General features: G+C 57.3%; 1 protein-coding gene across 1 annotated transcript; it reads right to left on the bottom strand.

Moving 5' to 3' along the window:
• Positions 1–5274: 5274 nt before the first annotated feature.
• LOC115640623 (guanylate-binding protein 1-like) lies at positions 5275–18677 on the bottom strand. The gene is made up of 10 exons (XM_030543520.1): positions 18595–18677; positions 15494–15677; positions 15254–15387; positions 14231–14340; positions 13061–13254; positions 10713–10955; positions 9860–10134; positions 9195–9407; positions 8117–8219; positions 5275–7558 (listed from the first exon to the last, which is right to left on the bottom strand). The coding sequence occupies exons 2-10, from the start codon at positions 15672–15674 to the stop codon at positions 7128–7130; spliced, it is 1884 nt and encodes a 627-aa protein (XP_030399380.1). The 5' UTR covers positions 15675–15677; positions 18595–18677; the 3' UTR covers positions 5275–7127.
• Positions 18678–25011: the final 6334 nt, after the last annotated feature.

Here is a 25011-nt window from a genome sequence, read left to right as displayed (position 1 = left end):
GCTGGTTGCTGTAAGTGTGGCCACTCTGCAGCGCTGGCCCTATACAGCTGTACTAATACAGCTGTAACAACCAGCGCTGCAAAATTTTAGATGTAGACATGGCTCCAGATTTTGAATCTGGTCTAGATTTGCATAAGAGGGAAGCTGCTATAAATACAAGGTGTCTTGCAGAAGGACCCCGGGTCTCATCTTGTCACCATCGGAGCATCGACCCGGCTCCACCCCTCCCCCATCTAACTCACCTGGCCAGTGCAGTTAAGGGGAGCAACTAGTTGGTAACAACAGCAAGACAGAGTGTGTTTGTGTCTGTGTGTGTGGGTGAATGCATGACTGTGATATATATCTCATATGCATTTCATAGAGTATTAATTGATACCTGTATTACTAATAAATGTGGCGTTTTGCCTTAATCCCCCTGAAAAGATCCTGTATAGTACTTTGAGTACAACAAGCTCAACATTGACGTGTTATCGCTGTGGCATCCTGACCAGGGGTTCAGACTATGTACAATGATGATGTAACGCTTAGGAGTAAGCCCCAAGACCTACCTGCACGGGGCATGTTGCCTGTAGTGGTTTGATGGACTGGTCTGGCCCTGGGAGCGGTTGCCGGTTGGCTGGAGTTTATCAGACTCTGGGCTGGGGTTATCAAAATAGGCCCCTAAATCATTTAGATGCTTTTGAAAAATCTTACTCCAGAACTAATTCCGGTTTTGATTTTTTCCCTATACAAGTGAGCAGTGTTTTGAAGTTGCTACAGGAATCTCGCACCATTAGTTCCTGGGGGGCCTTACATTAAACAAGAATATTTTCTCCCCCTATTTTTCTTTTAAATCTTCCTGAGGTTTGCTTGGTTTTTGTGTCTCCTTCACGGTAGTTGAGTCTATTCCCCACAGTTCACATGCGCTAGGCTGCCTTGTGACGGGCAGCAAATAATTCAAGGATGAAGAGAGATTTAAATCCAGTGCAGTATTGATTTATAGTAAGTGACTGTCACATGGGTGGAAAAGACTGGGTCGGCGACCCCTAAGAGACTGAATCGAGGGTAAGTGATGGGGAGTTTAATCTCTTCATTCCAGCTGCAGGGGTTTTTTAGCATGTTATTAGAGGTTTAACTGTTACCCTTTGTTTCAGATAAGCTGCAGGAGACAGATAAGCACCAGTCATTGCCTCAAGCAACTCACAGACATTGCAAACATCTGGGCGGAGGGGTGTCACTGAATGTTGCTTTGGCTTAAAAGTCTGCGTGTAAGGCAAAAGAAAGCAAGATGCAGCCTGAACGAGCAATTGATAGCACAACCCTGAGAGAAGCCCAGAGAGGGAGCTTTTGGGCACAATACTGGCTGGAAGAGGCTTCGAATTGTGAGCAAGGAAACTGTCTCCTGTTAGAATCATAGAATCACAGAAGATTAGGGTTGGAAGGGACCTCAGGAGGTATCTAGTTCAACCCCCTGCTCAAAGCAGGACCAACCCCAACTAAATCATCCCAGCCAGGGCTTTGTCAAGCGGGGCCTTAAAAACCTCTAAGGAAGGAGATTCCACCCCCTCCCTAGGGAACCCATTCCAGTGCTTCACCACCCTCCTAGGGAAACAGTTTTTCCTAATATCCAACCTAGACCTCCCCCAGTGCAACTTGAGACCATTGCTCCTTGTTCTGTCATCTGCCACCACTGAGAACAGCCGAGCTCCATCCTCTCTGGAACCCCCTTCAGGTAGTTGAAAGCAGCTGTCAAATCCCCCCTCACTCTTCTCTTCTGCAGACTAAACAATCCCAGTTCCCTCAGCCTCTCCTCATAAGTCATGTGCTCCAGCCCCCTGATCATTTTTGTTGCCCTCCGCTGGACTCTCTCCAATTCGTCCACATCCTTTCTGTGGGGGGCGGGAGGGGGGCCCTCTTTTCTGAGTCATCCTGTGTTCAGGAAAATTGGACTTGGTCCATGCTTGGTAAATGAACGGGATTGCCCCAAAGGCACCACACTCCAGCCTCAATTTCCCCTCCCAAGTGGAACAACCCACAAGACCCCAAATCCTGGTGAGCCACGTAGGTCAGCGACCGTAACGCTAGGGACACACGGACCCATTTATTCCTGTGTGTGGGGATGTCACCAGCACCATCACCACGCAAAGGGGTGTGAGTCTCTGCTTTTGTGCTGCTAAAGAAAAGCCTCTCTTCATGGCACTGACCCATTTTTTCTCAGCAGTCTGCGGAAATTAGGGAATGTTTAGGTCTGGTTCGATTGGGAATCCTCCAGACTCGAGCACTGGACTGGCTTTCTCCTGCTCTGGCTCTGAGGATGGCATCTGCCACCGCCTTTTACTGGCCAGGAACTGGTCCAGTACCTCTTCTGCCTGGGAAGAAGAGATCACATGGTGTTGAATTATTCATGAGCTCTCATGAATATGCTAATTTACCTCATCTCCCACTAAAACACGTTTCCTCTTAGCAAGGGAGCAAGGGCCGTTGCTGGAGTTTGAAAACAAACCTGGGGGGGATGAGGAAGGAAAGCATCGCTGTGGCTACAGGGGCGAGGGAAGGTCCCTAAGAGTGGGGGGGCCACCAGTGCCCGAACCGTGGCCCTGCCCCCTTCATTACCCTTGCCCTGGAGGCCTCGCCCCCGCTTCACCCCCTTCCTGTTCAAAGGGACGGGGCTATAGCCCCCTGACCCCCCATTCCGTCCACCTGCCCCCTTTCCAGTGACGGGTCATCAGCCACTCACCTGGACCCCGAAATTCTCCACCCCCCGGCTCTGCTCTCGGAGGTCGACTTCGGAGCTGCGGGTGCTGCACAGCGGCCGAGAGCTCCTCTCGCAGCACAAGGCAAAGCTCCCTGGAGATGCTTCATTTCTGCTGGAGACTTTGCCAAAGTTTTCTGCTATCCCGGCCTAGCCCACAAAAGGAAAAAACTCATTTCTGTTCTCCGCAGCCGCCTCTCTGCTCTGGCCTATAGCGTCAGGCTGGCCCCTGCCCTGCAGGAGAGGACACAGTCCTGGCATTTCTAGCCCTTTCGCCAGTGGGTACCCGCTCAAGCCAAGCTCACCTGGAGCTCATAGTGCTTTCGATCCTAGACTGGCCCTGGCACGGCTGCCACGGAGGATCGAACCAGGGACCTCTAGAGCTGGAAGCACGAGCGGTGACTGTACCTTACCACGAGCTCCTGCTGAGACTGTAGCTTCTCAGCCTTGGAGGAGCCCGGCATGAAAAGCTGCGGTGCGGCCACCAGGCTTCTGCCGTGAGGCTCCAGGAGCTCCATCATGGTCACCGGGAATGTCACCCGCGTCTCCATCTCAGGCATGTAGTGAGCCTAGTGCCTCTGTGACGGCCGCCTCGTTCTTCACAGCCGCCAGCAGTGTCCCGGCGTCCTCCAGGCAGGGCACGTTCCCACGGGGTGTTGTGTCCAAAACGCTGAGCACTGGAAGGGGGAGAAAGGAGCAGAGGGTTAGGACTCTGGGAGGCGTTTTCTGGGCCCTCCAGGCCTGATGGTCTATGCAGGGGGCTGGTCGCTTCGTCTTTCGTCCCTGGGCCAGACAAGCAGCCCTTCGAAGACAGCAATGGACAATATAAAACCGGCCTCTGCAGGGCGGGAAATGATCATGCGATTAGGAGAAGAGGTGAGTTCCCTGTCAGCTGCCAGGCCACTGGTAATCTGGCCCTGCACCAGGATCAAACGGCTCAGGCGACCCTGGCCAAACAGGGGAATCTCGAGTCTCCTCCTGGAGAATGGATCTCACTCTTCACACCAACAGTAGCCTGAGTGCCTGGCCATATTTGGAGTCTCACATGTTGTTTCTGTTACGGGGGGTGGGGGGACATTACTGATGGGTCAGGTACTTCTTTGCTATGTCTTTATTTACGAAGTCCTGTTCCCCAGAACACAGCAAGAGGCAGGTTGTTTTACTTACATCTCAAGCCTCTTTCCAGACAGCACTCTGCCCAAAAGGTCTCTCTTTTTCAGGGTCATGTTAGAAGCACATCTCTGGGGCTTGCTGTCTTCCTTCTGTGTCTGCTTCAGTGGTGATTCTGCTGTTTCTCTGCCACACCTTCCCCTCAAACACACACATCCCTCCACCAAAAACATCACCAATATAGCTTGGATTCCTAACAGGCTTTGTATATGTCCCACAGTTTGGGTGGTGGCTTCTTTAGTTTCAGCTGTCTGGTTCCATAAAAGGAGCTTAATTGCTTCTTTGATACTTATCTTGATTGAAAGGCAGCTGCCCACCGGGTTTCACCCTATACACCAATGTTGTGTCTCAGCAATTTGCTACTGGGGCAGCTCGTGGTAGGGAGCTTAGCTGGGGGTGGTGACTAGGAAGTGCCGGAGAGCAGAGCTGGATGTGTGGCTCTCTGGCTTTCCAGTGGGGCTGCATGTGACTTAGAAGCACCCTACTGATCCCTTTTCTTTCCCAGTCTGTTACGTGATCTATTAGCCACCCGTATTAGCACAGCTCCTTGTGTCCCTCTGCCGTGCTGCACACAGACCACTGGCCCCTCCTCTTCGCTGTCTCGGAGCTGGGACACTGATTCCCTTTAACAGCTTCTCCCTTCTGCTGAAAATGGGCAGACTAGATTCCAGGTGACGGAGTTCGGGCATGGGGAAGTGGCTGGGCCCGAAACCCCCTCCCCCTCCCCCTGTGTCAAATGGAAACTGAAAGTGGCCAGGCCAGCAGCTGCTCTTTGTGTCACAGGAGCTGATGCTGGGAATTCAGCACCACGCCGACACAAAGCTCGTCTTGTGTTTCATGCTAAACTGTGGGGAAAAGGCGCGGCACCACCCCAGAAAGTGAGGAGTAAACAGGACCCTCCCCTCCCGCACAGGGCTGACCCCCTCCTGCAGGGGTTTTACTGCCCAGGGTTCCCTGGGTCGCCCTCTCCACTCTTTTTAAATATTGGTATAAGAGCTTTTTCCAATTGTCACGGAGTGTGGGGGAGTCCGGCCCTGCACCCCTCTTCCTGGGACCCACAGTGACTCTCAGCCAGCCAGTAAAACAGGTGGTTTATTGGACAACAGGATTGCAGGTTACAGCAGAGCCTGGAGGCCCAACCAGGACCCCCCAGTTGAGTCCTTCTGGGCTTTCAGGGTGCTTAGATCCTAGCTAGGATACCCTGAATTCCGCCCATGCAGCCCCAAGCCCAAACTCAAAACTGCTTCCCTCCTGCCACTCCCTTCCTTTGTTCCCCTTCCCAGGCAAAGGTGTTGACCTTTCCCCTCCCTTACCTAGCTCAGATTACAGGCTCTGGTATCGTCCATCCCCTAAAGTCCTCCCCTGCTCTCCCATTCCCCACACAGACAGCCCCTACTCCATCACACCAGTCCTCTGGGACCTCCTTTGAATGCCAAGATTTGTTGCATATCAACATCAATGGTTCAAATAGCTCCTTGGCCAATTCTTTTGCAACTCTTCCGTACAGGGTACCCGGTCCTGCCGATTTAGAGATGTGTAACTTTAGCATCTGGTATTTAACATCCCCCACAGTCACTGGCCGAACAGAAAGCCGGGTACAGTTGCTAGAGCCGAATGTTTCGACCCACTTCCTTCCGACCCAGGGCAGGAACATTCACCGAACCCGTTTGCCTTGGCCGCATCCCTCGTGAGGCTTTTCCCAGCCGGGCCTGTAACGGCTGCGCCTGTGCTGGGATCTCGGTTAGTACTGAGATGTGTGACAAGGGCTTGTGATCCTGAACCCGACTGGCCAGGGGCTTTTCACTGGTGCCTGCAGTTCCCCGTATTAATGGTCTGAATTCCCTGGGTCACATCCTGTGAGAGCATTGCCGGGAATTGAAGCTGCTCCCGCCGCCCCACTGCTCCAGGCCCAGGGGGGCTGACCCAACTCTGGCCACTGCTCCGGGTCTGACAGCTGCTCCAGCCCTGCCCCCAAAGACATCCTGGAGGTCCCGGAAAGTCCTGGAATTTGTGACCTCTGCCTGCGACAGAATTGTATCCTTAATTGCGAGTCAGGGTCCTCAGAAATCATGAGATTGGTTTTAAAATCATGAGATTATGTAAAGATATGAGATCTGGGGGCTTGTTATTTGCTGTCTGATCTTTGAGTCATTAGGGTGCCCGGGGGTCACATTTTGTAGCTTTCTCCACAGCCACAAGGGTTCAAAGCTTCCTTTCTCTTTAAGGCTGAAACCAGCCCAGGCCCACCTGACTCCAGGAGCTGGGGCTTTAAGGAAAACGATTCCACTCATGAGCATCGGCAGCACTGGTCCCTGCTGCCCCCTGTTGCAACTAGCTGGGTGTAACAGCCACGGGAAGGCCTTGAAAAGAACAGATTCAAAGGACGTGGCACCCAGCAGGACAGGCTTTGGGGAGGGTGCTGAGCTCGGGAAGTGGCTCAGGAGATGAGAAGCGGCTCGCTGGGAAAGGGGCCTCGCCATGACGAAGGCGGGTGTGGGCAGCCAGCCAAAAGAGCCAATGGGAAGGCTCAAACTTTTTAAAATTGAACAAAGACTCCCCTTTGGTCGGTCTGTTGTTCTCCCGGGGAAAGGGGCCAAGGCCCATTGATGCTGTAAGAAGCTGGAGGCAGGTATGAAAAGTCCCTGGTATCACACCTAGAAACTACTCATTGAACCCCAGATATGTGAGTAGCTCAGGGAACATCTAGGACAGGGGTTGGCAACCTATGGCACACGGGCCGAAGGCGGCACGTGAGCTGATTTTCAGTGGCACTCACGCTGCCTGGGTTCTGGCCACCGGTCCGGGGGGCTCTGCATTTTAACACTGCGTGTAGAGGGCACCATCCGCTCAGCATCTAACAGACAAACAACCCTTCGTCCTCTGCACCCAGAGGGAAGATCCTCATTTCACAAAGGGGAAACTGAGGCATGGAACAGTGATGTGATCAGCACAAAGGTTCACAGAATTACAGTGCAGGAGATGGGGACAGAACCCAGGCATCCTGGCTCCCAGCCCACCTGCTCTGACCACTAGACCCTGCTCTCCTCCTAGAGCTGAGGACAAAACCCAGGTGCCCTGTGATTTCCTTTTGCAGACAGCTCCAGGCCCTGTGTTAGTAGCTGTGGGATGTGGCAGATCACAGGAATTAGTCAGCAGAAGCTTTCGATTGTGCAGAGAAGCAGCATTTGTGGGATTTGCTGCCGGGGGGGACCCCACAGGGGCCCGGCTACTTTGGTCTCGAGGTTTTACTTGGGTTACTCGTCCCTTTCCCCCGCTGGCGCCTGGATCTCAGATAATCTGACACACTGGCGACGGCTCTCAGCCCCTCCCTGATGGTGCCCAAAAGGTCTGACAAAGATTCAGTCCTGTTGGCGAAGCTGATTTCCCGCCGGAGGCCTGAGATCTCGTCCTCCATCAGCCTGGCTTTCTCCGCGAAGCCCTTCTGCAGCATGGCCTCCTGCTCCTTCAGCTTGCTCTGCAGTGCCCGCTCTGCCTCCTGCCGGGCACTGGCCAGTTCCTCCGCCACCTTGGCCTCCAGCTGCTTCACGTTCTCCTGGTGGCTGCGCTCCTGGTCCTTCATCAGCTGCTCCGTCTGCAGCTGCTTCTCCTCTGCTGCCTTCCGCTGCTGCTCCAGCAGCTCTGCCTTCTGCTTCTCCTCTTTGGGGGGGAAAGAAAGGGGGAAATAGAGGCACAACCCCTCCCCCAACCACTTGGAGCAGCTCCCAGGCACCACGCAAACCCGTACCCCTGACTCGGTTGGCATGAGACAGGGGCAGATAACTAGGAAGCCAGCCCCTGACACCAGCATCTCAGCATGGGACCCACCTAACCACAGCTCGAAGGGCAGTTTGGATGGGGACTCACAGAGCCCTGGAGAAAGGGGATGTGGGGGGCATTCAGAGCACCTGGCATGGGAGGCGGGGCAGGGGGTTGCAGAGAGTCTCTAAAATAAAGGGGGCTGGGAGGGAGCACCCAGGGAGTTGGCTGAGGGGGGTGCGTGTGGGTAGCTCCTGGTGGGTGCAATGAGTTTGGCCGACAGACGCTCTGCAGCATGTGACCCTGGTATTATTTGCAGTCTGCTTGGCCATAGCACCTACGAGCCACAATCCCAGCCCAGGGCCCCACGGCGCCAGGTGCTGCACAGACACACAGCAGCGATGGAAACTGCTTCTGCTGCAAGGAAAAGGGAGCAGAGGCTTGTTTGTGGGGTCTCACCGGCCACGTGCTTCTCCGCCTCAGTCAGCAGGTTGTCGGCCTTCAGCACAGCCTCCGCCTCCGCCTTCTTACTGGCCAGGAATTGCTCCAGAGCCTCCTCCGCCTGGGACCAGAGATGGCCAAGAGCTGGGTTATTCATGAGCTCCAATCAATATGCTAATGAGCCCCCTCCTTTCTCCGGGACATATGTCTCACAGGGGACTTTATTCCGCCTCTGGGCAAAATGTTCCCCCCATGAAGGTGGAGGATCGCAGGGGCTGGAGTCAGGGGTGGGGAGATGGGAGCTGAGCTGCAGCAGCACAGGGGCTGATCCCTCCTCTCCGCAGCTTCATTTGGGAGAGGAAAATCGATGATTTGGTGGGGGCTTCCCCATGGTGTGCCAGAGCCCGGGGTTAGAAAGCAAGCGACCGGGTCGAGAGGAGCTGCCTGCGCGCAAGGCCAACACTGTCGCCCACAGGGGAATGTGGGGTGTTTCTCTATGAGATCTGCTCTCGTTCAAACAGGAATCACTTCAGGGACGTCCTATGCCCTGTGCTGTGCAGGAGGTTGGACCCGCTGATCACAGGGGTCCCTCGTGGGCTGAGAATCGATGAACCTATGATGCATGTGGTGTCATTTCATACAAGGCCCCATTGCTGTTCATACAGAGCCTGATCTGAAACCCAGTCAATGGAAAGATCCGGACTGGGCCCAGGCAGAGCGGGATAGGATCATGGGGGGAATTCGCCCACAGCACCATCCTGCTCGGAAAAGCAGCTCCATGACCGAGGGCCTTTGTGGGACTTTTCCAGCTCCACAAACTCCCCACATGGGATAAGGATCCAGCTGGGGCATCACCAGGGGCCGCAGTGACTCTGCAGGTCACGGTCAGACCCTGGTTACCCCACGGCCTTTCCCTGCCGTTGCCCCTCTGCTTTGTCCTCAGCGAAGCGGGGAAGCCTGACTCGGCCGCTGGGGTTTAGGCGCCAGCTCTGCGGGCGAGGTACAAGCCGGAGCAGAATCTGGCTCCTCAGTCTGGAGCTGCACTAGCTCCTGTAACTGCCATGCCGAGACAGGGGGGCTAATTTCAGACACTCACCTTGACCCCTTTGTTGGGCTTGGCTCGGTAATTCTCTACCACCTGGTTCTGGTCCCTGTCGTAGGCCTGGTACCCGCCAGGCTGGGAGTAAAGCCCGGTGCTGAGTTTCTGCTGCATGGCGGCCGAGAGCTCATCCAGCAGGACACGGCAGGTCTGCTCCGAAACGGCCTCGTTTTCTGCTAGGATGTTTGCGTATCGCTCCGTGATCCCGGCCTGGGCACCGAAAGGGAGAAACCTCATCGCAGAGCAACGGCTGGGGCTGGATTGCGGTGCCCTCCTGCCTCCCCTGGCTGACGCCTGCACCCGACTGTGGGTCACTGGCCACGCGGGGAACGGGCGAGCCGAAGGCTCACTGGTCACTCAGGGGATCAGAGGGTCAATGGGTCACTGCCAATCAGGGGAACAGAGGCCAATGGTCCACTGGCCAATCGGGGGTTAGGAGGGTCAGTGATCCATTGGCCAGTCAGAGGATTGGAAGTGCCAATGGTCCATTGGCCTATCAGGTCACCTGGGGATTGGACGGTCCCCGGAGCAGGTTTCCGTACAGCGCCTGGCACAAAGGGGCCCTGACCCACCACTGGTGCCCAGGGGGCTCCCCGCAGTGCAAATCCATCCCAGCAATTCTCTCCTTGCTGCTGGGCCCAGTCCGGGATGCCCCCACCTACCACTAGCTGCTTCTGGAAGCCCTGCTCCTCGTCCTTGAAGGAGCGCTGCATGAAAAGTCGCAGGGCGTCCGCCTCGCACGTCCCGTGCGCTGCCAAGAGCTCGTCCAGCTCCGACGGCAGCTGCAGCCCTTCCATCCCGGCCGCGTAGTGAGCCAGCGCCTCCCTGAGGGCCGCCTCATTCTCGATGGCAGCCATGGTGGTCACCGCGTTGTCCAGGCAGGGCACCTGCCCGCTGCGGATGGTGTCCACGTAGCTCCGGACTAAGGCGCCGAACCCTGGGCAAGGGAAGGGGGAGGGTTAAGAGCTGGGGGAGGGAGGGGACTGTATATTTGTACAGCACCTGGCACCCCAGGGACTTCACTGGGGAGTGTGTCCCAGATTCTCCTTTGTGCCAACCCCTGGGGGATAGGGGTTATTCTGGTCGCAGACACAGAGCTCCTGCTTTTGCTCTGCAGACCCCAGTCCACGGGGCTCATCTGGGATTCGAACTGTTAGAGGCTCAGAGCGAGTGTCCTCTGAGCAGAGCCAGGGCTCCGTAGCTGGGCCCAGAAAGAGCTCCTCTCCCTGGTGGGTTGGCCCAGTGGGGGCACCCGTCAGACCTGCCCGCAGGTGGGTAATGCCAGCAGGGCTCCCTGGGGCCTTTCTCCAGAGCTGGGATGGGGCTGGAGCCGTTTTACCCACAGATTGCCAAGGCAGGTGTGCGTCGTCCATGCAAATCTGAAGCTGGGCGGCTCCCAGGATCCCTGAATGCAGGACGACCCCTGCTTCCATCTCTGCTACGAGGCCAGATGCAAGAGCACCCAGCAAAGCCATCAGCTTGCGTCTTCCCCGAGCAGCCGTGGGGCTGACGTACTTCGCCCGTTGACCGGAATCCCTCCTTTGACCATCTTGATGTTCGAGCACTGGAAGACGTAGTCACAGAACCGGCGGGTCTGCTCCAGGAACTGCGGGTCCAGGGCGCTGGTGGGCAGCGAATCCAGCTGGCCCATCTCCTGCCGCGACACCGGCTGGACAAACACGAAGCACGTGCGGGTGGGGAAGAAGCTGCGGATGCACTGCCGCGGCAGGTTGTAGTCCATCACCTTCTTGCTGTTACCTGGAGAGCCAAGGAGAAGCAGGAGGCTACACCCAGCACTGGGCAAAGAAAGGAGTTTTGGATCGTTGGCAGCTTCCAAACATCAGGGGAAAATTTGGCTGAGGTCAGGTGGAAAATGAAAAGTTCTGGAAAAATGAAAAGCTGAGAAAACCTGACTTTGGAGCTGAAGGAAATGTGGTGTTTTAATTATGGCCATTTTTAACCATGTCTGGAGTCGGGACGCTGAATAAAGTCAAATGGAGATTTTGGAACCAAAATTTGTTTATAACCAAAAGAAAAAAAATCCAGATTTTTGGATTTTTTATTATTTATTTTCTTCCCAAATCAACAAACCCAACCGGAACCTGCAACATGGTGCCTTAATCCGCAGGGTTCACCAAACCCAGACGGTCGGCTGTGACTACGCCTTGTAAGCGGGCTCTGAATGAATTGTCCCTGACAGCTAGTGGCGGGGGGGAGGAGGGAGACTTCAGGAGCAAACTGTATTTCCATGAACACACCTACCCTGCCTAGGTATCCAGCACAGCACCGGTGTTGGGTTACAAATCACTTTAGTAGTGAATGCAGGGTGGGGAAATGTTATCAGTGTTGTATGAATAAAGGGGTGCAGAACCTGTGTTTAACCTGCCCCAAATGAGGGGGTCACCCTAGGCTGAGAGAACCTCGTTAAGCCAGGGGCTCAAATGCCAGAGCCCTGTGACAATAAGAGGAGGGGCAGCAGGTGTTCCAGCCAAGAGGTCTGGACTCTTCCTACTGTTCCCTGGCCTGGTTTAACTTGTTCCTCCCCCCTGCATTCAGACACAGCTAAATAGGCTTCATTAGGAGACTCCTTCTTATTTCAAATGCTCAGGCAGAGCTGAAATCTGTTGTGATGGGACCTGTTTTCACCCAGCCTGCTTAGAGCGAAAAGTCCCTAAGAGACTGACCAGCCGAGGGGCAGGAAGCAGCAGCAGGTGACTGAGGAGTGGGCAGAACGGGCAGGTGGTGGGGTGCCCAGTTAGCAGGGCCGGCTTTAGGCCAATTCCACCAATTCCCCCGAATTGGGCCCCACGCCTAAGAGGGCCCCACACCCAGTGAGAATCCCTTCCCTAGCTAGAGGCACCTTTTTAATTTTTACTCACCTAGCAGCGCTTCGGGTCTCCAGCCGCACTTCGGTGGCGGGTCCTTCACTTTCTCTGGGTCTTTGGTGGCACTTCGGTGGCGGGTCCTTCGGTGCCGCCAAAGACCTGGAGCGAGTGAAGGACCCACCGCCGAAGTGCCGCCAAAGACTCAGAGCACCGCCCGGTGAATACAAGCCCCACGTGTTTTTCTACAGGTGTTTTTTGTTGTTGTTCTGGTTTGTTTTTTTTTAGTCATCCCTGCCGGGGCCCCGTCGAAACTGTTCGAATTGGGCCCCGCACTTCCTAAAGCCGGCCCTGCCAGTCAGAGCACGTGTTCGGATGGCAGTGGCTCCGGCTGGTGGCATTTTCCCTAATTAATGTCGGGTGACTTCCTTCCTTTCATTAAAAGGGTCTTTTCTATGCTCAGAGGCTGTCCTTGCGAGTGGGGAAGTATCACCTCTCAGAGTCGCGCAGGGGTGGGGTGTGATTGTCCCAGGTCACTGGGTGGGGGCTCGAGCTGGTTCTGTGTTGTATCGATGGAAAGGAGCCCTTAGCTACTGAACCCGGCCCTGGTTGCTGCCGGCTCCACCCGGCAGAAGGGTTACATCTCTCCCAACCGGCGCTAGGGGTGTGTGTGTGGGGAGGGGGAACGCAGGGACCTGCGCGGTACCCAGCCGCGGCTGCGGAGCTCCCAGATAACACTGTCCCGTGTGGGCCTGGCCAGGGAACGTTCACAGCTATATTGCCCTGTATTGTCCCTGTGTCCCCGGGCACCCCCCGTCTGTCTGTCTGGGCCGCGTGTCTTACGCCGTCGGCTCATGGGGGCAGGGCCTGTATCTTTGTTCTGTTTGTGCAGCACTGGGCTCCTGGGCTACGACTGGGCCTGGCCCTCAGTGCCAGGGGCCGGGACGCCGGGGTAGATGGGCCCCTGGGTCTGATCTCGGGGGGGGAGGCAGGATACCAGGGGTGATGGGCCCCTCCTGCACACAGCTGACCCCAGCTCACCTTTCCTCAGGGCCAGCGCGTGCTCCAGGTACTGATCCTCCGTCACCAGCTGCCCCTCGATCCTCAGCTCCAGCGTGAAATCCCGCACGGCCCACACGAAGCTGGGGAAGAAGCGGACGAACTCGGTGTCCTCCTCTGCGTCGTCCCCTCTCCGCGCCTTCACCTTGATGTGCTCCGTCAGCTCCGACACGAAGCTGGGCCGGGGGCTGAGGGCTCAAACGGGGGCCAGGCCAGGGTGCTACCAGCTGGCGTGGGACTGAATGGGGGGATCCCAGCCCCAAATCCCCACGGGCCACCCCCCAGGAGCCCTAGCGCTAGGCCCCCCCAGGGACTATTCCCCAGGAGCCCCAGCCCCACGTCCCCCAGTGGCCACCCCCCAGGAGCCTCTAACCCGCATCCCCCAGGGCCAAGTCCCAGCAGCCCCAGCCCCACATCCCCCGGGGACCATTCCCCAGGAGTCCCAGCCCCAAATCCCCCAGGGGCCACCCCCCAGGAACCCCAGCACCAGGTCCCCCCCAGGGACCTTTCCCAGCCCCACATCCCCCAAGGCCACCTCCTAGAGCCCCCAGCCCCACATCCCCCATGGGCCACCCCGCAGGAGCCTCTAACCCACATCCCCCAGGGCCACCTCCCAGAGCCCCCAGCCCCACGTCCCCCAGGGGCCACCCCCCAGGAGCCTCTAGCCCACATCCCCAGGGCCACCCCCCAGCAGCCCCAGCCCCACATCCCCCAGGGACCATTCCCCAGGAGTCCCAGCCCCACATCCCCCACAGGCCACCCCCAGGAGCCTCTAACCCACATCCCCCACGGCCACCTCCCAGAGCTCCCAGCCCCACGTCCCCCAGGGGCCACCCCCCAGGAGCCTCTAGCCCACATCCCCCAGGGCCACCCCCAAGCAGCACCAGCCCCACATCCCCCGGGGACCATTCCCCAGGAGTCCCAGCCCCACATCCCCCACAGGCCACCCCCCAGGAGCCTCTAACCCACATCCCCCATGGCCACCTCCCAGAGCCCCCACCCCCATGTCCCCCAGGGGCCACCCCCCCAGCAACCCCAGCCCCACATCCCCCCAGGGACCATCCCCCAGCACCCCCAACGTCAGATCCCCCAGGGACCACTCCCATAGCCCCCAGCCTCATGGCCCCCATGGCCACCCCACGACAAGGATACTGCAGCTGCTCCATGGCGTACTGGTCGATGGTCCCTTTGCTGTTGTAGACCAGGGTGCTGCTGAGCAGCACGGCCAGCGCGAAGATCCACACGTCGTTCTTGGTGTCGCCCTGGGCAGCGAGGGGGGGTTGGATCTGAAGCACGAGGCCGGGTGCCCAGCACAGGGCGAGAGGGGGCTGCTCCGGGGCCGAGCGCACCAGCCGCCCGTGCTAGCGCCGGCCTGGGATCCCAACGGGGGCTCTCCAGTGGGAGCAGGGAGGGGATCTCCCCTCTGGGCTTGGCCTGAAGGCGACATGCTGGACATGTGCCCAATTTGGGGCCAGCCATCCCTGCCAGCTGGTGATACATTGGGGAGGGGCCGGAGCAGAGCCCCAAGGATGATTCGAGGGTTCGAAGCCCTGCCCCAGAGCGAGCGAGGCCAGGACTCCCGCTGCTCAGCTGGGCCCAGGGAAGGCTCTGGAGCAGGGGTTGGCAATCTGCGACACAGGAGCTGAAGGCAGCACGTGAGCTGATTATCAGTGGCACTCACACTGCCCGGGTCCTGGCCCCCGATCCTAGCTCTGCATTTTAATTCAATTTTAAATGAAGTTTCTTAAACATTTTGAAACCTTATGTACTTTGCAGACACCAATAGTTTAGTTCTATATTGTAGACGTATAGAAAGAGCCCTTCTAAAACCGTTAACATGTCTGACCAGCCGGCAGAACCTTAAATCAGGGTGACTAAGTGCAGCAAATTCAGCCTGGGACTCAGGCCCCAGTTTTGCCCGGGGAGGGGAACGAACCCTGGGAGCAGCTGGCCCAGGGACACAGGGGAGTCTCCTTCCCAGGCAGTATGGAAATAAAGGCGGCCGATCCTCTCGATCCCTTTCAGGAATTCCTGGGGGTCTGGAATCCAGCCAGTGCTATCCAGGGGGGCCAGGCTAGACGGTCACAGGGTCCCTCTGGCCTTGGGGGTCTCAGAATCTGCTCCCCAGGCAAGGGCCACATGGCCCCTTCCCCCAGCCCCCTGCCCCCCGCTCACCTTCTCCACGTCGCCCAGCCCCTCGGTATCCAGCAGCACCAGGGTGTGGCCGGCCCGGCAGGGGTGGGGGTGGGGCAGGCACCACATCCAGATGCCCTTGGTGTGGGACTGCACCGTCGAACCCAGCGAGAACCCTGGGGAGAGAGGAGATGGGGTAGAGACCCAGCACCGGGCTGCACCTGCCCCCTCACTCCCGGCTTCAGCCCGGGCCCACGGGAAGGGTGCTGGGAAACCTCTCACCTCTCTGCTTCCCGGCCAAGGAGTTCATGAGATAAGACTTGCCGGTGCGGTACAGCCCCACGATGGCCACCACCACCACGGGCTGGGCCACGCCAGACAGGATCTCCAGTGCCGCAGGGTTCACCTCCAGCTGCCCATCGGCGCCGTTCCCCACCAGGCACACGGGCCCCTCCATGGGCATGGGCTAAAGAGAGGGAGCGGCAGAGAGACCGTGGGAGGCAGTAACGCCGGCAGTGATAACACCGAGGCGCTGGCTCCGGAGCACAGAGCTGCTCACCCAGGCACAACAGCTGGAGTGGGGCCAAACTTTACAGGCCAATCATTAAGTCGCTAAAAAATGCCCTTTCAGGTGATCCGATCAGGACTCATTGAACACTCATAATTTGCCCACAACCAATAACCAGTGACTTGATGGTCAAGCACTGACCCAACGTCCTGTGCTGAATGAGAGGGGCCCGCCCGGGCTGGGCTGGGTTGAATATGTTGACAAAGTCGCTTAGATTGGATCTAGTGATGAACAGGCAGCGACACCAGCAGCACACACAGAGGCTGGGAGAGACCTTCCCTGGTGTATTCGGACAGTCTATGTCCAGGCTGCAGGTAGGCTCGCCTGCCCAGGATTTCCTGGGGTAATTATACCCTTGTGCCCCTTCCTGTATCCGGGGGACGTGACAGAGGGCTCCACAATCATGACTGGTGTGGAGACAGTGATAAGGGAAGTGTTTTTTCTCCCTTCACATGACACAAACCTGGGGTCACTCAATGAAATTAACAGGCAGCAGATTTAAAACAAACAGAAGGCAGCATTTCTTCACACAGCGCCATCAGCCTGTGGAACTCCCTGCTGGGGGATGTTGTGAAGCCCAGAAGTATAATGGGGTTGAAAAAAGCATTAGCCAAGTTCCTGGAGGACAGGTCCGTCAATGGCTATGAGCCAAGATGGTCAGAGATGCAACCTCACGCTCTGGGTGTCCCTAAACCTCTGAGTGCCAGAAGCTGGGGCTGGATCACTGGATAATTGCCCTGTTCTGTTCATTCCCTCTGAAGCACTGGAGCCCCCACCCCACCCGGAGGAGCCCCGGGCCAGCCGCAGCCGCCCTTCCCCTCTCATCCGGATTCGTTTGCTATGCCTCATGCAGGATGTGCCTGCATGGTGCATAATAATGCAAAACCTTCGCCACCAAACCCTGCAACCGGGGGTCAGCGGCCTCAGCAGCCGGGGGAGGCAGCGTCTCCCTGGCCTTTCATCCCCACTGCCCACGCTCCAGAGGTCACCCAGGCCGACACCCTGCGCCGAGGCGGGAGGAAGCCCTGCCCGTCACTAGCTCAGTGGTCCCGACCTCTGCTCCATGGCCCCCAAGGGGTCTGCACCTCCAGCAGAAATTCCTGCCAGGGTCTGCAGCTGAACCCCCCGAGGTGCAGAACAGTTCGGAGGGAAAATATTTGGTTTGAAAGTCGAAATGTTTCCCTCTGACATTTCCTGAATGAACTGTTTTGACTTTCTTTTGAAATTTAAAATGAACCAAAACAATTTTAAAAAGCCAGGAAAAAATGAAAATAAAAGAATCGGAGGCCAAATAAAACATTTCAATTGACCCCAAATGAATCATTTTTCGTTTTTCCATTTGCATCTGGTGTCGACCCGAAAAGAGGCAGTTTTGTGATTTTCAGCCACTGACCTGACAAATCAATTACTGGCTCGGCTCTGAAACAAGCAGCTTTAATGCACAACAGAGATTTGCAACGCCACCTCCTGGCGCGTTCACTGTGCACTAGCGATTGACACCTGTCCCGACGTCTCTTGTGCAGCGCATTCCTGTAACACATTTCTGCCCTTGTCCGTGGCAAACACCCACTTTCCGCTTCTCAAGATGCTTCGTGCTGCGGGGCCCCACCCCCACGACCTACTGCATCACAAACCCCAGAGTTATACCGAGAATCGCCCTGTTATTTCCTCTCGAATATTATTTCTTATGTTTCTACCTCAGTCAGTTTCATTATCACTAATGACACTTTGCTCGTCTCGTTTGAGGGGCTGAAAGTTTTTCACACACAAACAATTCACCCTCCCAGTCCCCAGAGGCTTTGCTCTTCTCTTCAACACAGAGAGAAACTAAGGCACCGGCGTCGGAAGTGGAATTGTTGAAGATTCGTTACTGAGCTGGGAACAGAACTCCGGAATTTGGGCTTCCAGCCCCCAAGCTGAGCTAACCACAAGATCCCAGCCCCCTCCAGAGCTGGAAAAGGAACCCCAGAGTCCCAGCCCCCCAACCCCCAGTGTTAGCTCCAGTTCCCTTCCTAGTAAGTTGACATGAAACTCCGCTACCTTTCCTCCCCTCCCTGTTCCATCCAGCTCGTCTCACCCTTCCCATGACCAATCTCCATACGACCTACCAGGCTCTCCCACAGCTATGCCCCTGGCTCTCATGGCCCGGGCAGCTCAGGTTAAGAACATAAAAGCAGCCAGACCGGGCCAGACCAATGGTCCATCTCGCCCAGTGTCCTGTCTTCTGACAGTGGCCCAAGCCAGAGCTTCAGGGGACATGCACAGAACAGGGCAATTTGAAGAGACTCACCCCCATCTTCCCCTCCCAGTGTCTGGCCGTCAGAAGTCCAGGGTGGCCCCAGGTAGGGGGTCGTATCGCTGACCATGTTGGCTAATAGCCATGGATGGACCTGACTCTCCTCCAGGACCTTCCCTGCCTCTCCTCTAGCTTCTGTTCCACCAGACTCGCTTTGCAAGATAATTATGGGCAGTCCGGTTCCCCCATGTGCCGTGAAAAGGATCTTCAGCCATGAATAATGGTGCTGCAGCTAAAGCCGGCTCTGCACAGAAGGGCTGCACTGGCAAACCCTGCTGGTGGGGACGCGGCTTCTCCCAGCCAACGAGTTCTTGTACCCAGACAGCCTGAAACGTTTGCTGCTAGAGCTGCGTCCATACTGGGAATTTGGCTGGCACAGGTCTGTCAGTAGGGGGGCGATTTTCCCCACACTCTGACCTGATGTACCGACGCCAGTGTCGCCAGTAAACCTTTCCAGGGTAAAGTCATGCTGATAATTTCCTGGGGTGCGGTGGGACAAGCCGGAGGCTGAGCACTTACCTTCTTTAGCCACCCAGCGTTTCTCTCACATGTAGGGACAAGTCCTACGCATTGCCGCTCTGCACTGTGGCTTCCTGCCTCTCCCTGGGGTTGAGCGAAAAGCAAAAGCAAAAGCAAAAGCAAAAGCAGGTGGCATCCGATATAAGGGGTGAGCTCAGAGGGTGGGGTCGAAAACTTGGTCCTTGTTCAGCCTTGCCCAGGTCCACTGATTGGTTCCCTGCCTCCCCCGGGCGGCTGCCTGCCTTGAACTTCCTTCTCCAGCTGACATCTCAGGCAGCTCCTCCCTCTTAGCAAGTTCCAGCTTCCGAGGTGGCCAAAGCGTCCCGGGCCTCCTCTTGTGTGTGGAAAACTTCCTGACCCACGTTCGGTGCCACACTGGCCTGTCCTGCCACTCCAGCCTGGACGCGGCCCCGGCCATGGCTTGGCCTTCCCCAGCCAGCAGCAGCTCCTGCTCCACGGGGAGGGGGGCAGCCCATGGCACCCCCCGCACAGCTTCCTGTTGTGCTGCTCCCTTGGTCTTGCGAGTGTGGTGTGCACCTTTTCCTGTTAAGCCGTCGCAAAACCACGAGCAGCGAAAAATCGCCAGTGATGTTAAGTGTTCGCTTAAAGCCAGACTCGGGGGGGGCGGTCTGCCCTAGGACAGATCGGCAGAGACCTGGGGTGGGGGGGTTCACCTTTCTCTGCACTGGGGCCCAGGTCACTGGCAGGTTTGAACTTGTGTCCGTGGTGGAGTCTCTGTCACTCTGTCTGTAACCCGTGATTTGGGGCCCTTGGTGAGTCAGTCAGAGGTTGGGGTCTGTTACGGGGGAGGGGGTGGAGGTTCTGGGCCCTGCGAGGTGCCAAGGGTCAGACGAGACAATCACGTTGGGCCCCCTGACGTTAAACTCGATGAGTCTAAAACTGGCCGGCAGTGCAAACAGCTCTGTGTCAAATGGAAACTGGGAGCGGTCAGGAGAGCAGCCGCCCTTCATGTGACGGGAGCCGATGCCGGGAAATCAGCGTTGTTCCCGCACTAGGCCTGGGCTGCGTTTCTCTCTAAGCCGCGGGGAACAGGTGCAGCACCACCCTGGAAAGCACAGGTTAAACACTACCCTCCCCCGCCCAGACCTCCCAGCTGGCTGACCCCCTTCCCGCAGGGGTTTTACTGCCCTGGGTTCCCGGGTCACCCCATCCACCCTTTTAATATTGCTGTAAGAGCTTTCTCAGATCCCCTGGGACCTGCTGCATGTGCCAAGGTTTGTTACACATCAACCTCAGTGGTGCAGGGAGCCCTCGGCCAATTCTTCTGCTACTCTTCTCTACCCGCCCTGCCGATTTCCAGATGTGTAACTTTAGCAGCTGGTACTTAACAGAAAGCCGGGTACAGCTGCTAGAGCTGAATCCCTCGGCCACCTCCTTCCGACCCAGGGCAGGAACATTCACCGAACCCGTCTGCCTTCGCCGCGTCCCTCGTGAGGCTTTTCCCAGCCGGGCCTGTAACGGCTGCGCCCGCGCTGGGATCTCGGTTAGTCCTGAGATGTGTGACAAGGGCTTGTGATCCTGAACCCGACTGGCCAGGGGCTTTTCACCGGCGCCTGCAGTTCCCCGTATTAACGGTCTGAATTCCCTGGGTCACACCCTGTGTAGATTGTACCAGCTCAGCTCATCCCACTCACGGGGCTCCTGGCGTCCCTCTGTCCCCTCCCGCATGCTCCCTGGGTGCCACCTGCCCACCCCTGCCATGCCAGCAGCTCTGTGCCCCCCACGCCAGGGGCGCCATGTCCCCCATTCATAGATCATAGACCCCAAGGCCAGAAGACCCCACGGTGAACACCTGGACTGACCTCCTGTGTCCCACAGGCCAGAGACCTGCCCCACACTAACCCAAGAGTGGATCTGTTGGAGGACCAGCCCAGCTTGATTTAAGAACTGTCCGTGATGGAGATTCCAACGTGCTTCTCAGGAAATTCTTCCCATGGTTCATTCCCCTCCCTGGTACAAACGGACGCCTGGTTTCCAGTCTGAATTTGTCCAGCCCACCCCGTCCCGGGGCATTTCTGCTGGGTGGCTTTTCAGATCTAGCCGGAGAGGAGTGTCCCTGACTGTTACTAAAAATACCCTGGGGTGGGGGGTGGGCAAACACAGCGAGACCATTGCCAGGGCTTGCAGCTGCTCCCACCGCCCCACTGCTCCAGGCCCAGGGGGGCTGACCCAACCCTGGCCACTGCTCCAGCCGCCCCGGGACTGGCTGCCAGACACCGGCTCTGGTGGCCACTGCTCCAGGTCTGACAGCTGCTCCAGCCTGGCCCCCAAAGATGTCCTGGAGGTCCTGGAAAGTCCCAGAATTTGTGACCTCCACCTGTGACAGAATCGTATCCTTAATCGCAAGTCAGCCTCCCCAGAAATCATGAGATTGGCTTTAAAATCATGAGATTATGTAAAGATAAGAGATCTGGAGGCTTGTTATTTGTTGTCTGATCTTTGAGTCATTAGGGTGCCCGGGGGTCACATTTTGTAGCTTTCTCCACAGCCACAAGGGTTCAAAGCTTCCTTTCTCTTTAAGGCTGAAACCAGCCCAGACCCACCTGACTCCAGGAGCTGGGGCTTTAAGGAAAATGATTCCACTCATGAGCGTTGGCAGCACTGGTCCCCGCTGCCCCCTGTTGCGACTAGCTGGGTGTAGCAGCCATGGGACGGCCTTGAAAAGAACAGATCCAGCAGGACAGGCTTTGGGGAGGGTGCCGAGCTCAGGAGATGGCTCAGGAGATGAGAAGTGGCTCGCTGGGAAAGGGACCTCGCCGTGACCGAAGGCGGGTGTGATGGGCTGTCACCCCAGGGTGCAGCTTGGGAGCTGTGGAATCGCTGTGGGCTCTGACCCTCCAGCTGGGCAGGCCTCTCCCATTAGCCAGCCTCACCGGGCCCTGTTATCATCCAACACGACAGCAGGAGGCGCCACACACCGAACTCAGCTGCCTGAGTGCTTTACTGAAGCCACCCAAGGGCAAACAGCCCATTTCCCCGCTCCCCCGCCTTGCGCCCTTGCTGGGGTGGGACCCCAGAATTAGAGCCTCTCCCGGGGCCTGGCTCCGACATGCCGGGCCGAGCGTGTGGTGTGAAGCCGGAGGGCCAGAGCCCGGAGGTTCAGTGGTGGAGGCTGAAGGACGAGTGAGACCCCTCAGGGGCTGGGCAGCCCAGGGGAGCTGGCGACTGGCTGTGCAGGGCCACAACCCAGCCCTTGCTGGCGCCCTGCTGTGAGCTCTGCAGACCGGGCCCTGCTCAGGGGCTGTGCAGGAAGAGCCCTGCACAGATACAACATTTCGCGTCCGAGCGGCGACCCGCTAACATGGGCCGGAATCAGCCACAGACCCAGGTGTCTGCACAGCCCCTGGGTTTCAGTGTCCAGCAGCGTTAGGGATTTAGCCCCCGGGCTCGCCTCTTGAACGTGTCATGCTGGTTTTCTGAGAGGAGGAGGCCTGAGAGGTCAGAGACGATCGATAACCCACTAACGACCCCCGGCCCAGCTGCTTCCGCCCCCCTTTTCTCCCTGCGACTGGAGGGGTGTCCACAGCCCCCATCACCCGGAATGGTCCCTGGAAATGGGTGTTAACTCCTCATGCTGAACAATCTGCCCCCCCCGTATTGAGCTGGGACGCTTGCAATCCATGTCCCAGCCCCCCAGGGGAGCTCGGTGAAGCTGGAAAGCTCCGCTCTCTCCCACCAGCAGCTGGGCCAGTGAAAGCGATTCCCTCCCCCACCTCGTCTCTCTAACGTCCTGCGACTGACACGGCTACCGCGGCACTGCAGAGTTTTCTCATGGAAAGTGAAAACAGGAGGGAAAAGATTGATTTCACTGGGGCTTGGGAACAACACACAGAGCAAATTCCAACCCTGCCATGCCCTCTCCTCTGGGAATTGTAATAATTAGCTATCAACAGGACGGGCCAGTCCATCAGAAATGAACTCTCTCAAGGTTATGCTTCATGCCACGCAGGCAGAGATGTTAGATAAAACCACTGAATCCTCTTGCTGGAAGGCTGCAGAGTAACACGACTTCATTACTCAGAATCCAGGATGATCACACACAAGAACCAAAACCAGAGAGAGACAAAGCAGGCTGCTCCCAAAGGTCGTGAGGCCCAGCTCACCCCACCTTGCTCTGGGCTGCCTCTCCACAGGCTGACTTAGGTCGCACACTTCCTTACGGGGCCCCTGACCTGCCAGCAGGCCCAGGAACCCCCCCGAAGATTTAAGGAAAGAGATTGTCATATTAACACAGTTTGCGATACACAGCTGGTCTAGCAGTTCAGGGCACAGCCTTCACCTTTGTGTTCTTCCTGCTGTACGTCTCCAAAGCTGAGGGACCGGCTCAGCCCAGCTGTCCTCAGGTGCGACACCCTCTAAAGGCCACAGGTTTGTGCCTCGGTCAGAGTGACCCTAAGTGCTGGGAAGCGGGAGCAGCAGGGCCTGGCTCTGCTGAGCGTCAGGCGGGCTGGTGCAGCTCCCTCAGAGCTGGGGTGGGTCTATCCCCCAGCTGCCGTCCCAGTGTAGACGGACCCTGAGTGCGGATGGCGTCTGCTCTCCAGGGAGCTAACGCAGCACAGTATGAACTGCCTGGGCCGGGTCTGCCCGGCACACCCAGCGAGATCAATGGGCGTTTGGCCCCAACAGCTTAAAGCCGGTCTCCATTTCACAAACTGGTTCTGCTGCAAAGAAAAGGGAGCAGGGGCTTGTTTGTGGGGTCTCACCGGCCACGTGCTTCTCTGCCTCAGTCAGCAGGTTGTCGGCCTTCAGCATGGCCTCCACCTCGGCCTTCTTACTGGCCAGGAACTGCTCCAGAGTCTCCTCCACCTGGAACCAGAAATGGCCAAGTGCTGGGTTATTCATGAGCTCCAATCAATGTGGTAATGAGCTCCCTCCTTTCTCAGGGGGACTTTATTCCACCTCAGGCAAAATGGTCCCCCCATGAAGATGGAGGATCGCAGGGGCCGGAGTCAGGGGTGGGGAGATGGAAGCTGAGCTGCAGCACAGGGGCTGATTCCTCCTTTCTGCGGCCTCATCCTATTGGAGGAGCAAAATCGAGGATTTAGTGGGGGCTTCCTGACATTGCGCCAGAGCCCGGGGTTAGAAAGCAAGCGACCGGGTCGAGAGGAGCTGCCTGCCCGCAAGGCCGATGCTGTCACCTGCTGGGGAATGTGGGGTGTTTCTCTATGAGATCTGCTCTCGTTCAAACAGGAATCACTTCAGGGACGTCCTATGCCCTGTGCTGTGCAGGAGGTCGGACCCGCTGATCACAGGGTCCCTTGGTGGGCTGTGTAGTGAGCCAGCGCCTCCCTGAGAGCTGCCTCATTCTCGATGGAGGCCATGGCGGTCACCGCATTGTTCCACGGGTTGTACACGTCCTGTTCCCCATCGGCGCCGGTTCCCACCAGGTACACGGGCTCCTCCATGACCATGGGCTAAAGAGAGGGAGCAGCAGAGATCCCAGCAGGAAGAGCAGATGGTGTGTGAACAGCTGGTGTCCAAAGTGCTCTGCCCCAGAGGCCCACATGAAGGGAGCGTTTATCCCACATCCCCCCCAGCAACGAATGGCTCCAACCTCAAGTGTTACTGCCGGGCTGTAACGATCAGCAAAACAGGTTATAGTGTGGTCATTAGGGTTCAGAGTTAACAGACTGTCACTAGAAATGGGGCAGTTCATACCACTCACAGGGCTTTTAGCTCAGGCTCTCTGCACACTGAGGCAGAAAACGCTGCCCAGCAGAGGTCACATCTGGAAGTTTGCTTTGCAGCCACAAGAGCTGGTGGAGCAGGGCTGGATTCTCACCGGTGCGAGGGCCCCTTTACACAGCTCAGGAAGTACAGGGGCCCCGTGTTATATTTTCCCCCACTTCCAGGCTGAACAGGGCTCCGGTGTTGGTGAAAATCCAGCCCTGAGCTTCTACAAAACCTTCCCAACGTGACCTGAATCCACATGGTTTGCTGCCTGTGTCTGCAGAGAGCCTGACTCCAGTGTGAGCTGTGTCTTTCATAGCAATGGCATGTTATCCCTGGGGCCTAATGATTGCTTCGTTATCTGTGTCACTGACGATCATTTCAGCAGGAACACCCAGCCCTGGTGCTTCTTCCCTGTCATTGTGGGAAATGGGGCAGGTCTCGGAGCCTTGAACGGAGCAGGCTAAACAAAACCTGGCCAGCTGGCGATAGCAAGATCACACCACCCCGCAGGGCCCTGACCGGGTCGGGATTCCACACAGCGAGGGGCTTGGCTCCTTGTGCATTTCCTGATGCCCCCCGCTGGTGCCAGCCAATCCCGCTGCTTAAACTGTCCTCCAGCATTTGCGCTGCCAGGACCTCCCTGGGTATTTCACTAATAAGCTGGTGAGAACTCTATGCCCTGACAGGCCTTATCCTGGCTCCCAGCCCCCCTGCTCTAACCAC

Source organism: Gopherus evgoodei, unplaced genomic scaffold (genome assembly GCF_007399415.2).
Source record: "Gopherus evgoodei ecotype Sinaloan lineage unplaced genomic scaffold, rGopEvg1_v1.p scaffold_31_arrow_ctg1, whole genome shotgun sequence".
In the NCBI taxonomy this organism is placed as follows: domain Eukaryota; kingdom Metazoa; phylum Chordata; order Testudines; family Testudinidae; genus Gopherus; species Gopherus evgoodei.
This window is presented reverse-complemented; position numbering and strand designations above follow the sequence as displayed.

Coding starts and splice junctions, on each gene's coding strand:
- LOC115640623 (XM_030543520.1), bottom strand. CDS start 15,674: ATGCCCATGGAGGGGCCCGTGTGCCTGGTGGGGAACGGCGCCGATGGG. Junction 15,388..15,493: donor CTTGGCCGGGAAGCAGAGAG/GTGAGAGGTTTC, acceptor CTCTCTCCCCAG/GGTTCTCGCTGGGTTCGACG. Junction 10,956..13,060: donor CGCGCTGGCCCTGAGGAAAG/GTGAGCTGGGGT, acceptor TTGGCTCTCCAG/GTAACAGCAAGAAGGTGATG.